The 14167-nt window shown below is 34.5% G+C and overlaps 1 protein-coding gene across 1 annotated transcript in view; it reads left to right on the top strand.

Annotated features, from left to right (window-relative positions):
* The first annotated feature begins 4704 nt into the window (after positions 1–4704).
* The window catches only part of LOC126723242 (uncharacterized), an 83930-nt gene continuing 74467 nt past the window's right edge, over positions 4705–14167 (top strand). The window contains exon 1 of the mRNA XM_050426567.1: positions 4705–5422. Coding sequence (XP_050282524.1) covers positions 4733–5422 — 690 coding nt within the window. The 5' untranslated portion in view covers positions 4705–4732. The remainder of the gene's footprint in view (positions 5423–14167) is intronic.

The following is a 14167-nucleotide window of genomic DNA, read 5'->3' as shown; positions in this document are numbered from 1 at the left end:
ATCTATTTACAACAATCACATAGATTTCAAGATTTCTCCCACAGTGATATGAGTGTAATGAAACAAGCTATGCTCAAAAATGCACAAAGCCATTAGCATAAAGGTACAAGGCAAAACAAGTTTTGAGACAAAAACTCAACAATGTCAATCAAACTTTTTGATTTTCTAATTTTTTATGTGATTTTTGGATTTTTGACACTAGAAGAAAAATATTGATCAAAAACAAAAACAAAATCAAAAGTATGCACAAGTAGACAAGCAAACAACCATCAGCATAAACAACAAGCAAACAATCAAATAATCAAACATCGTCGCAAAGCATAGGAAGTATTAATGCATGAACATGTTGTAATGCTTATGCATGAGTACCCTTTTTCACCAATACGTCACTTGCGTTTAGGGTGATTTCCTTATAGGATTGGGTACGGGAGTTAGGGCTTTCAAACCTTCGTGAGAAGCTTTCCAGGAAGTTGGTGAATGCACCAATCATCTTCATCACATTCATCATTTCGGGATCACCATTTTGATCTCTCGATTGTTCACCTGCCCAATTTCTTCTATTATTTCTAGGTCCTCGTGACCTTTGAGGAGTTGCACTATTCATAGCTCTCAGCTTTTGGCAATTTGGTCGAGTATGCCCTTGAAGTCCGCAATGATGACACACATAAGTTGATCTAGGACCTCTTTGTGGTCGTGGACGAGACTTGGCACGAGATTCAGACTTGCCCATAGATTGATTACGGGAATTCAACAACCGTTCGTTCCCCACATTTCTCTTCTCCTCTATCTTGGGCTTCTTAGCAGTGGGACCAACATCAGCTGATTCTTTGGCCTTTATAAACTTCACTTCTTTAGTGACATTTCCAGATGAGCTACTTCCTCCGGTATATCCCAACCCGGATTTGTCTGAAAAGCACTTTTACGATGAAATAACATCATCTAGCTTCTTGGTGGTGACCCTCTCAATTTTAGCATTTGCTTGCACAACCTCTTGCTCAAGAAATCTCACTTTTGTGTAAGTTTCTGACAGCTCACCATTCAGTGTTTCTATCTCACATTTGGCCTCCCTATATCGGATTAGGAGACTTTTATAATCCTCCTCTACCTTCTTCATTTTTCTTACAGCTGTCTTGGCCATCCTTGTGTACTCACCCGACTTCTCCAGGAGTGAGTTATAATTCTCTTGAAGATTGGCTGTGCTTTCATCTTCTTCAGCATCTGATTCTTCAACAATTCCCAGTGATTCTTCATCACTATGTTCTCCAAGGTCTCGCACAAGCAGATTCAACTCGTCTGAAGACTCAACATGAGCAATAGTCATAAAAGTTGAGTAGTTCCCCTCTCCATCATAACTTTCTTCAGATTCTGAGTCAGATGAATCCGAGTCACTCAATGTCGTGGCATACACTTTGCCTTTCGATTTCAAATAATTCGGACATTCTTTCTTAAAGTGTCCATGCCCGTTACATTCGAAACAAGTGACACCTTGTGTAGGTTGGGATTCTTTTCCATCTTTCTTTTTGAATTCCCTTTTCTCCATTCCTGAACTTTGGAATTTTCCTTTATCACCAAATTTGCCATTATTTTTGAATTTCAAGAATTTTCTAAAATTTTTTACAAGGCAAGCAACATCTTTGTCAACCACATCTTCTCCCGATGAGTCATGATCTTCCACCTTCTCATTAATGGTTTTAAGAGCAAGAGATTTACTCTTCCGTTGATTGGGCAGCGACATCTCATAGGTCTGAAGAGAACCAACCAACTCCTAGACTTTGATGTCATCAAGGTCCTTGCTCTCTTCAATCGCCGTCACTTTAGCACAAAAACTTTCCGGCAATGATCGAAGGATCTTCCTTACAATTTTAGAGTCCTCCGTTTTTTCTCCCAAATTGAACTTGCTGACAATCACCTCATTCAGCTTGCTATAGAAAGAGTCAAAGGACTCATCCTCACTCATTTTTAATTCCTCAAACCGAGTGGTTAGCATCTGCAGCTTGGTGTCTTTTACCTTCTTTGTGCCTTCGTAAGTGGTCTCCAATATCTCCCATGCTTCTTTAGCAACGGTAATGTGAGAGATCCTGTGAAATTCATCTTGAGACACACCACAGAAAATAGCATTGAGTGTTTTACTGTTAGCATTAGATGCAGCAAGTGCTGCCTTATCCCATGTAGATTTAGCTTCCTCAGGCCTGGTCCAACCTATCTCAACAGCATCCCAAACAGACTCATCAATGGAACACAGAAAAGCTCTCATGCGAACTTTCCAAAAAGCATAATTACTACCATCAAAATATGGAGGTGCATTTAGGGATTGAGACCGATCCATCTCAATAGGGAGTCAAGGATCACACAATGGTAATAAAACCATAATAAGTGTACCCGCTCTGATAACAATTGAAAGTTCAAATATGTATATAAATACCCTTGAACGTTTAGACCCCCAATTTACAAATTAACCAATTCAAGTTTTATGTCAAACAACTAGTGTGCGGAAAATGAACATAACCTATAATATAGAATTGGATAAACTATCTAATCCAAATTAAAATCACAACCCACAGCAGATAATAAAAAGGCAAAGATAAAAGGGAAGGAAGATGCAAACACAAAGACACACGCGATGTGTTATCGAAAAGGAAACCGAAACCCTCGGCGTAAAACCTCTCCGCCGCCCTCCAAGCGGTAAACAATCCACTAGAAAATGTAGTTGGGATACATGGACAGCAATAGAACCTCCAAGCTTCTTGCTCCAACGAGGTTGCGCCGAACCTTTTTCTTTTCTAGCTTCTCGGATTCCGCTACTAGACCGTAGTATCAACCAATGTAGATTGGTTCCTTCCTAACTACTTCCCAGAACACCAAACAGCCCTTTCACAGTGATGAATATGGTGAGAACAAGGTTTTGGTAAAATACCTCTCAAGGGTTTGACAATGGAGAGGAAGAGAGTTGAGGAATTTGAAGAGACTCTAATGTATAGATTGTAGGTGAATCAATCTTGTTTTTTTTTAGGGTTTCTCTCTCAAAATTCTCTCTGGAAGCTCTCTTTCATTTGTGGGTATAAGAGGTATTTATACTGGAGTGAGAGAGGAATGTGAAACGTCAGGTTTTACAAAACAGGGGTGGCTCACAGCTTGACCTCGCGACTTGACTGAGTTGCGAGATCCAGTCGCGAGATAACCGTATGGCCAATTATCCTGTTTTGTCCTGTAGTGCTCTAGCTAGCATGACTGTTCACCTTCTGGCACGCTTGGCACGTGTGCTGTGTCTAGTGGCTTGAAGCCGCAAGCCATCCACGAGAACAAGCTGCGAGTCTCTGTTTTCTTGCACACTCTTGAGCAATCAACACTCTATCTCACTCACTACCCTTACAACAAACCCACCTAAATACAGGGTTACTAAATGCTGAAATACAAGCAAATTTGGCATGGAATAAAGCCAATAAAATGGTTGATTAAATTCAATCTTACAAACTCTAAGTTCAAGCCCATTCAACATGTCAGCCACGAGCATTGGTTGATATATGATGATTGTATAAAAGCTTGGGATAGCAAGTACTGTGTAGCGTGCAGAAAAGTGTGCGACGGTGCTACCTTTTGTTGCAAGCCATGTTATTTCTTCCTTCACGCATCATGTGCCATGTATCCGACAGAAATCAATCTTTCCTTGCATTAAGATCATCCTCTTATGCTAAGCACTAGGAAAGAGAGGGAACGCTGCTATTTCTGCAACCTTACGCCCGTATGCTCATCGAACTCCATAAACCTCAAGAGATTGATCATTTCAGCATCCCCCCTTCCCTGCTCCTAGGCTTTCGAACTCGTGGTAAAGCTAACTGCTATGTGTGCCGGGAACAACTCTCATCCTCTAGTCAATTCTACGGATGCGTTGATTGTAATTTCCATCTCCATGAATCATGTAGTCTAGATCTCATCGAACATTATAGACACTACAGGCACATTCAAAACCACTTTCACAACCATCCATTGGAAATCGTTTACTATGGTAGAAATGTCCCCGGCTTTGTTTGTTGTACATTTTGCCTATAATGTTGCTTCGGGCCTACCTACGTTTGCTTCCTGTGCAAGCTCTTCCTGCATCAGTCCTGTCTAGAGTTCCTGGGAACAAATACAATCAGTCAAAATTCCTTCCATAAGCATCCACTGATAATCGTTGAAAATATGGTCAATGATTCTACTAGCCCTTTCTTTATGAATAAGGATTTTCCTAGTTGCTCTGCTTGTGTTGAACCTTTCTTTTGAAATTCCTTTGCTTGCTTGGGATGCAAGTTCTTAATCCACGAATTATGTCTTGAACTGCCCCATGAGATTTAGCATTTCTTCCATCCATGCTCTCTGTCTCTACAACAGGAGACTACTAACTTCACATGCAGAGCCTGTGAAAAAAGTCGCTCCCAGTTTGCATACCACTGTAACAGATGCCACTTTTGCCTTGATGTTGAATGTGCCCTAATGTTAACTAGAAATTTTGAAGGCCAAAACTACATTCTAAGTTACTACCACCATCACCCCTTGATCCTCTATAACAAGGAAAGTAATGATCATGTAGTTTCCTGCGATGGATGCAATATCATCTCTGGTGAAATATACGGTTGTATCCAATGTCATTTCTATCTCCACAGATCATGTGCTGCACCCCCACAACTGATTGAACATCCTTTTCACTTTGCTTTTTGATGAAAAGTTGTTGTGCAGAGTCTTAATTTTAAAATCCATGGATCAAAAGGGGAAAGTGAAATATTTGAGGTACAAGCATTTCTCAATCCACGATGACAAGGAGAATGAAGTTTGCTGTGGTGTATGTGAGAAACACGTTTGCGGTCCATCATATGAATGCATTAGATGCAAATTCTTTATCCATCAAGATTGTATTGAACCTGTAGAAGAAGGGCAACATCCTTTTCAACCGCATGATAATGATAGTCTAATTGGCGTATCAAGAAAAACTCTTCCTAGAAAAAAATTTACATGTAATGCTTGTTCTTGCAAGAGTTGCTTTGGTTTTTCCTATCGTTGTGAAGAATGCAGCTTTAAGTTGGATGCTAATTGCGCCTCATTAAAGCCTTCGATAAAGTATAAAGATCACGAGCATCTCCTTACTTACTTCGAGAAAGTGTATGATGACCCTCAGTGTGAAGTTTGCAACAATAGCTATACTGATGTCTCGTATTTGCGATGTGTAGAGTGCGACTTCAATGTCCATCTCTTGTGTGTTCCACTACCGAGTACCATTACGCATAAATGTCATATCGATCCCCTTTACCTTAGAGATTATTTTGTGGAAGATGATTCAGGTGAGTACTATTGTGATGCTTGTGAGAACAGGAGAACTCCATGGGAATGTGTTTATCACTGTGCAGGATGCGGTAACTACGTGGCACATATGAATTGTGTGATTGATGAGGTACGTCCAAATTCACTATATTATTATATGAATTCATTTTTTCTTTAATATAATTCATTATTTTTGGGTTTTTTTTTTTGGGGGTCTTTTTAACCTGATATAAAATGAAAACAGCCTATAGATTCATACCATTCAATATTGGATAGTGTGTAATTTACCTTGTTTGCGGCTTCTTCTTTTTTTTTTTTTTTTTTTTTGATGGAAGGGTGCGGCTTCTGTTGTTTTGATACTGAATTATGAAAGTTACAACATTCTTTACCAATCTAATGATTTTCGCAAAATTCATTTTAAAAGATAGATATTGACAGGGTGTGCGTTTTAAAATTAAGGTCTACCATTGAAGTACGCAAAAGAAATCCATTAAAGATGAACTAAGCCAAAAAAGAACCTTTCTTTTTTCTAATTGGTAGATATGAACATAAAACCTACTTTAACATACTCTTATTATTTCATCACTAACCAATTAAGTCGAGAGTCAAAAGTATTTATGAAGACAATGATTTCCATTAAGGACAATAATTAATTGTTAATGATGTTTTTGTAGTGGGCATAGTTGTGAGTATAGTTTGATTCACAGTACCTATTGTATGACATGTATACCGTCAAATGAAAAAACATATTATATCATAAACACATATCTATTATGCTTATGAATCATACAACACATACATCAAGGGTTAAGGTTTCAATTTTGACCCTTTGATAGACCTTACATTCCTTGATATGCATCTTGAGCTCATTTTTCATCCCTTTCTGGCAAAAATCCTACTTGGCTTTCTCCAAGTATTTCAGGTAACTAGAATGACAAGCCGAAAATCTATTGTGATGTAGGACAAATTAGAGATTTTTCTAGCATTTAGTTGCAGTGGGTTTAGGATTGGGAAAGAAGAAGAATTAGAGAGAAGTTAGGGCTATTTAGGGGCTATGTGAACAGTCCCCATGAACAATATATAAAGACTCTTACTTGTACTAGTAGTAATAAGATTCCTACTAGTATTAGGACTACTAATAAAGCCTAATAAATACTAACTTGGATCAAAGTGAATAAACCAAAGATACTTAGAATATCTTAAGAGGATTCTAGACTCAACTAAATTACCAAAATACCTTTAATTAGCAAGAATTTGCAGAAATTATAGATTTGCCCTGCAATATGAAACTAACCATAACTAATAAAATAAAAACCCAAATTAAAAACTATTTTAACCCTAAAAGACTCATACTTAGACCATTAAAAGGGCATGACTTTCACTTCAATTGGACTTCGCACAAGGACCCAATAGCAAATTTGCAAAGTAATAGCATATTAATCTTCCATGACTTCATCATCCTCCTCTGGTTAGAAGAAACTCAACCTTGAGTTTTAAAGTGTTGAAGTATAAGAACCTTCACACTTGAAACTTGCACCAACTCTTCAATCACCTTTGGAATCACTATGAAAAAAAGAATCTTTCTTTCGCATTGTATCATTAAATTCATTTGGAATGATGAAATCAATAACCAAAGGAATATCCAACTTGAAACCCTTCTTGAATTGATCTATGGTTGTAACATCAACATCTTCTTTCATCTTGAATTTTCCATGATCAATCTTATGCTCTTCTTGCTCCTTTGTGATCTCCATTGCAAGAACACCCATATCTTTCTTGGTATCAACTTTCCCATGATCAAACTTATTCTCATCTTGCTCCATCACTCCAACTCCCTTTTGTGATACTATAGCTCTTTGTTTTGGAGTTTCAACAGCATCATGAAGCTTGACCTTTTGTTTTTGCCTTTACTGTTCTAGTTGTTCTACACTCATGGGCTTTAACACAATTTGTGAATTATTGAACATAAATTTATATGCATTGTCCTTTTCAATATGATACACATCTCGGTCATAAAGCCAAGGGCGACCTAATAAAATATGAGTCACTGTCATAGGAATAACATCACACCATATAGAATCATTAATTATATTACCCACGAGAAATAGAAACCAAGCATCATTTCGTTACCGGAATAAAGGTGCTATTTATCCACGCTACCTTGTATGGTCTAAGATGTGGTTCTATTGTTAGCTTCAACATTTCAACAGTAGTTTCAAAAACAACATTCATCTCGCTACCACCATCAATAATAAGCATTCGACTTTCAGCTTCACAACGCACTATGGTCCTAAATGTTGAAGTTTGCTTCCAATCCTCCTCTAGCACAGCTTTTAAGTTCTACAAATGATCCTCAAGAGACTTGCTAAAAACTAATATATCATCAAAGAATACTTTTTTTTTTTGGATCAGTATCATCAAAGAATACAAATGCTAGATAAAAATAATGAATAAAGGTTCTCAGTTGGTTTAATAAATAAAAGGGGAAAATCATAAACCATAAGATGAATAACTATAAATTAAAGTAAAATATAAATGAAAAAGAAGGAGAAGGATTATGTATCTCTACCGTTAGAGAGGATGTTGAGGAGATGACACATTGGAGAGACTTCAATTAAGTAGCTAATATAATATATTGAGACACCACTTAACTCAAAAGTTTAAGTGTATAGGTTTGGTCTAAATTGTATTATTTTAACCACTCGCACTTATCATTATTATCTAATGTGGGATTTCATTCACATATATGTATCTAATAATCTCACCTGTACTTGTGAGTCATTGTCTCTTTGTGGTCTAGGAACAAGTCCTATTAACTCCTCCTTGCCTATGGGATTGCCCTAATGAGAATGGACTATATAAGAGATTGAGAGTACTGGATGGAAGTGTACAGAGATTGAAGATAGCTATTGTGAGACTATGAGAACACCTGCACTAAGTGTGCGTTTGGTTGTGGTGATTATTGAGCAATGGAAAACTAATGAGAGAAAAAGGAAAGAGGGAAAACCTTTTTATTTTATGTGTTTGGTAACCAAGGAAAAAGGGGGTGGATTTTAGTGGAGTCTTAGTGTCTCCTTGTGCTCACAAAAAATGAATCTCCCCGATTTAGGGAGAAAATGTGGGAGGAAAGGGGGTAGATGGAAAATCACTCATCTACCTCTTTTCCATCCTTACCATGTACATGTTTTAAAATAAAATAAAAAATTCAAACACTAGTTTTTTTTTTTTTTTCTCCTTTCTTTGTTAGATGCTTTTTTATATTTGTGTTAGTTTGTAAGTTTATAATAATTCAAAAAGTTGTTTTTAATAAACTGTTAAAAAATTAGTTCTTATTTTTTTATTGTAAAAGAATATGTCTTCTTAGTTGGGACATAATAGTAAATTCAAACAAACAAGTTTTTTCATCATCTTATTTTTCTTTTCATCTAATTTTTCTTTTCAACCAAACAAAAAGGTTCTATCATTCCACTTTTCCATCTTCTCAACCAAAAATACATGATGGAAGCCTAATTTTTTTCTATCCTCCTAACATATTTTATACTCCCACTTTTCCATTTTCGTAACCAACCAAACCGTAAGTGATGAGGAGGTTAATCAGTTTCCTTTAGCCTTCATTTAGGACAAGGGAAATGAATGGAATAAAAATAAATGAAAATAATAATTTAGAATATTCTTCCCTTGTTTAAGAGTTTTAATGGTGAGAATGAAAAGTTATTTCCCTTGTTTAAGATTTCAAGAGGGAGAGAATGGAATGGGTAGAAGAAATACTCATTCTTCTCTATTATCTTAAAACCTCAAATTTTCATTCTCCCAAAATTTGTGAAAATTTGGTGGGAAAGGAATCAGATTTAATGAATTTTTTTTACTAAAACTCACAAAATACCCCTATATATTTGGCCATTTATTTTAAAATAGGGGTCTAGTAATAATTTTGCCATAAAATGATTACATTCTATTCATTTCCCTTACTTAAATACATTTCAGTTCATTCCATTCATTTCCATTACTTAAATACATTTTATTTCATTCAATTCATTTCCATTCTTTTATGATCATTCCATTCCATTACATTCCATTTCATTCCCTTATTATGATCTCCCAAACGAAGCCCTAGGGGACCAACCCTTACAAAAACAACATTGGGTCCATCTTTTACATGTTATAAAAGAAATATATATATATATATATATATATCTCTCTCTCTCTAAGACCACAGTTTTTATCACACTTTTTCCTACAACTATCCTATATGGTTGATTATAAGTGGTAGGTCAATGTGAAAGTTACAAGTAGTTAGTCACAATTTACCACATAAGATAGTTGTAATAAAGGGCAGCAGTGAAGCTAGGGGAGCCATGACCCTTCTAACTTTTTCAATTTTTCATTAAGGGTAGATGATAAATTAGAATTTATACAGAAATTACTCATTGGTCCCCTTCAAATTTAAGAAATTTAATCCCTCAAAATCTAAAATTTAGATCTCAAACATCGCCACTCAAAATTTTGAAGTGTCCAACAAAACCCAAATAATCTATGTATATTAATAGTCAAAACTGAGAGAAAATCAAATTAGATTTCAAATTAAAATTCAATTAGAGTTTAATTTTGTGTCATATGTCTCATCTAATCTAAAATTTTAAATTTTTGTGACAAGTGATTAATTTAGTATAAAATTTAGATTTCAATTAGAGTTTAATTTTGCACCATGTGTTCCATCTAATCTAAATTTTTTAAATTTTTATGCCAATTGAGTTAATTCAATGTAGAAAACGAAGAGCCCAATATAAATATACCATAAAGAAACCTAAACATATATCTAACTATATATATAAAATTAGAGGAAAAGAGAGTTTGAATGGTTTTATATTTATGAGCTTCTTTTTTCTTTTTTCTTTTTTTGTGTATCTAAAGATAATTCAAATTTATAAGTTATTTATGTAATATACAATGATTACGTACAATCCATTACAAATTAGGTAATATATATATATATATATTAAACCAATGCTTAAAGAAAATTAAATTAGAATCAAAATTGGATTTTGATTTTGTAAGCTTTCCATAAAAAATAAATTGTTTAGAGTTTTTCTGTTATTTTTTTCCTCTAAACTAATGAGCATATTTTTTATACTATTTTTATTCAGATGTTTTGTATTCTTATATATTTTTTTCTCTAAACTAATGAGCATGTTTTTTATACTGTTTCTATTAAGATATTTTGTATGCGAAGAACTTAAACAAAAAAAATTGTAATTGAGCTAAACGGTCCCTCGTACCTATGTTAGGAATGGTGTTGGTGTTGTTGTAATGACAATGTATAGTGTATATCAGCAAACAATTAAGCCAGTGATTGGAAGTAATAGTGAGTGAGTGGCAATTGAAGAGAGATTAGTATTAAGAGTGGTAGTGGTAGTTAGTTGTGAGGTACAGTTGGAGTGGAAGAGTAGTTAGTAGTTAAAAGTTAGTTAGAGAGTGGGAAAGGTGTATAAAGGAAGGATATGATTGTTGTACAAAATCATGTAATGAGCAAAGCATATTTCAGTTCTATTCTTCTTCTCTATCTTCTCTATCTCTATTCTTCCTTGGGAGGACCAGCTGGCCTCGAATTCAGCTAGAAATAGAACTACCATAACTCTGCACTTAACAACCTATCCGCATTCAATTTATGAGATACTACTAGACCAGTTTATTCTTTTTATTTAGTGTTATATTTAGTAGAATTTCACGTACAATGATTGTGAATTGATACTGTATATGTTGTATACTCGTATCCAATAATAGTGATTTTCAAAATTACATACATAATAGCAATATAATGAGAAACTTGACATAACTAATATCACGAAAATTGCAAGGAAAAACCATTTTAGTACCTCTAAATATCCTGGTCAAAATGTTTAATAACCCAAACTAATATCAATAGCACTACTTTAATTTATCATTTTTGTACGTAAGCACGGGTTACGTATTAGTTTAATTGCAACAAATAATAATAATAATAATAATAATAATTGGTACAAATAATGCCCCATTTCTCAGCCCACAGCCCTCCAAAAATTAGATTTAAAAGGAAAAAAGAAACCAAATTTTCTTTTTTAATAGATCCAAATCACCAAAGATCAATGATCTAAAATTATTTTTACAAAAAACCCAAAACAAACCTAAGTAGTAGTGTGCTGTGTACCCATTCTAACGTGCCGCTAGTCACCTCACCTTGAATCTATGGTTGTTTGTCGACTCCATGCTTCTATGCCTAGCAGTACCACTGGTATCTCTCTCTCTCTCTCTAATTTGTAAACGGTAGTGTATTGCTGAAGAGTGACTGTGTGAAGACTAAACTAGATTAAAGAAGTTTAGTAGTTTACTGCTTTTGTTTACTTTGTTCATATATAGTTTATTATATATATATATATATATATATATATAGATTAAACTCACTCACTCTCTCTCTCTCTCTCTCTCTCTCTCTCTCTCTCTCTCTCTCTCTCTCTCTCTCTCTCTCTCTCTCTCTCTCTCTCTCTCTATATATATATATATATATATATATGATAGTGTTGCTTATTATAAATTAATGTATTTGTCTTGGGTTTTGGTTTCGAGATTTGAGATTCGCTTAATTGTTGTTTTAATTTAGTAGATTTCAATTAACTTAATTATTAAAGTCTCTGATTGTTGAATAAGAGATCTGTGGTTCAATTCTCACCTACACCTAAAGCTAATTAGTGTTTTGGTCTGATGATAAAGAGCTATATCATCAGAAGCAAACGTCATATGTTGAAACTCTCTTAAAAAAAAATTGTCATTTTATTTTTTATCTCACTATATTTGCTTAGCAGTTTAAACTTATTGTTCATACATTTTTTCTTTCATTCTAAATTAACTAAATAATTAGTTTATAAAAATAAAAATTAATGTTTTAAAATGTGAATAATTCATGGGAAAACATCTACAATCTACGTCTCAATCTTTTGTCTAAAAAGTTGAAACTTTAGATATTAAACCCCCTAGAAAGGCTCAAAGATGTGAACCAAAGCAAATAAATATAAGTAGAAATTGTTCCTTTGAACATGGTCCTGAATTTCATTGATCAATATAAGATTAGAGTGATTGTGTAACTGTGTATATAGAAAAAAAAATATTGTTATAAAATTTATTTAGGCTCAATTATAAATTATTTTAGTATCAAGAAAAAATATAATGCACAACTTTGTTAAGTTAAAGTTATTTATTAAAAAAATAAGTTAATTTATGAAATAAAACATTTTTTTACTTAAGAATTTTATTATATTTAGTTTTGGCGTAGAAAAACTTTCATGGATTCACCACTGATAAAAGGTATAGTAAAGTTTGTGGCAGTAGAATAATTCATCCCCCACTATAAACATGGTTCTACACCTAAAATGCCTTCTATAAAAAAAAAATTTAAACATTTTTAGGGCCCCCACTATAAACGTGGTTCTACACCTTAAGTACTGGCTATAAAAAATATTTAAACATTTATAGGTCCCCACTGGGAACTTGGTTCCCCTAAAGTACCTGCTGTAAAAATATTTGGCTAAATTTCATATACCTATCTTGAGGTTTGTGATAATACCAACTAGATCCAAACATTTTTAAATCCACCAAGTTGGTCCTCAAAAGACAACTTTATCCCTAACAGCCAAACACTGTTACTTTCATTTTCTCTTCTTCCTCTCTCTTTTTTGTCTTGTTTGTTCCTTCCCCCTTATTTTCCCTTTGTTTTCTGAGTTCTCTTTCTCAAAAACTCTCTCTCTAACCTCAAGCTAATTGTTTAGCAAATCTTGCCAGAAATCAATTTTATTTGAGTGGTTATAATCCCTAACAGCCAAACACCGTTACTTTCATAATACCCTTTACAAATAATCCCAGAGTACCAGAAAAAATCAGCATAGTAACAATACCAAAATCTCTGAATCCATAAAAAACAGTATCAAAATCTCTAAGAAAAAATTTATAAAAAATAAAAAAAAAACTCTACAAAAAAAACACAAAATATATATATATATATATATATATATATATATATTTCTTTCAAAACCAATAGAAACCCAAAAAAACCAAAAAAAATCCAAAAAAAAAAACACACACACACACACACACACCAAATCACAAGATTGGCCATGCTACGATCCATGACGTCGCTGCAATAGTCTATTGAAGGCAAGATCTAGATTGAAGCACCACCACCACTACTACGTAGGTTCCGATCTGAGAGAGAGAGGGACGAGAGTCCATTGACAACGTTGATTGCGGTGGGAATCGAGAAGATCCTTGCATGGTGGTGTTGCTGATGCCGGTGACCAAGCCATGAGTTTCACCAGTGATAAAGTTTAGTTAGAGAGAGTTTTGAGAAATGAACAAGACAGAAAAGAGAGAAAGGAAGATGAGAAAATGAATTAATGGTGTTTGGCTATTAGGGACAAGTTGTCTTTTGAGGACCAAATTGATGAATTTTAGAATGTTTTAAACCTAGCTGGTATTATCACAAACTTCAGGGTAGATTTGTGAAATTTACCCAAAATATTTTTATACATTTTTGGGGTTCCCATTGTGAACATGGTTCCACCCCTTCAGTAGGAAATGGTATACCATAAATTGGGTGTATACATGTAAGGTTGAATTTAATCAACCATGTGTTGGCTTTATTCCGCGCCAAATTTGTTTATAATTCAGCATGTAGAAACCCTGTATTTAGGTGGAAATAATGTAAGAGTTGTGTGTGAGAGAGTGAAGAAACTCAAATTGTGTGCATTCAAGAGGAGTCTCGCGCTAGATCTCGCGACTAACTCGTGACTAGCAAGTCGCCACACGTGTGAAGTATGTAGGGAGCTGAAGGGTCACAATAGCTAGAGCA

This window comes from Quercus robur, chromosome 4 (assembly GCF_932294415.1).
Source record: "Quercus robur chromosome 4, dhQueRobu3.1, whole genome shotgun sequence".
In the NCBI taxonomy this organism is placed as follows: domain Eukaryota; kingdom Viridiplantae; phylum Streptophyta; class Magnoliopsida; order Fagales; family Fagaceae; genus Quercus; species Quercus robur.
Note: the sequence above shows the minus strand (reverse complement) of the source record. Positions and strands in the feature narration are given on the sequence as shown.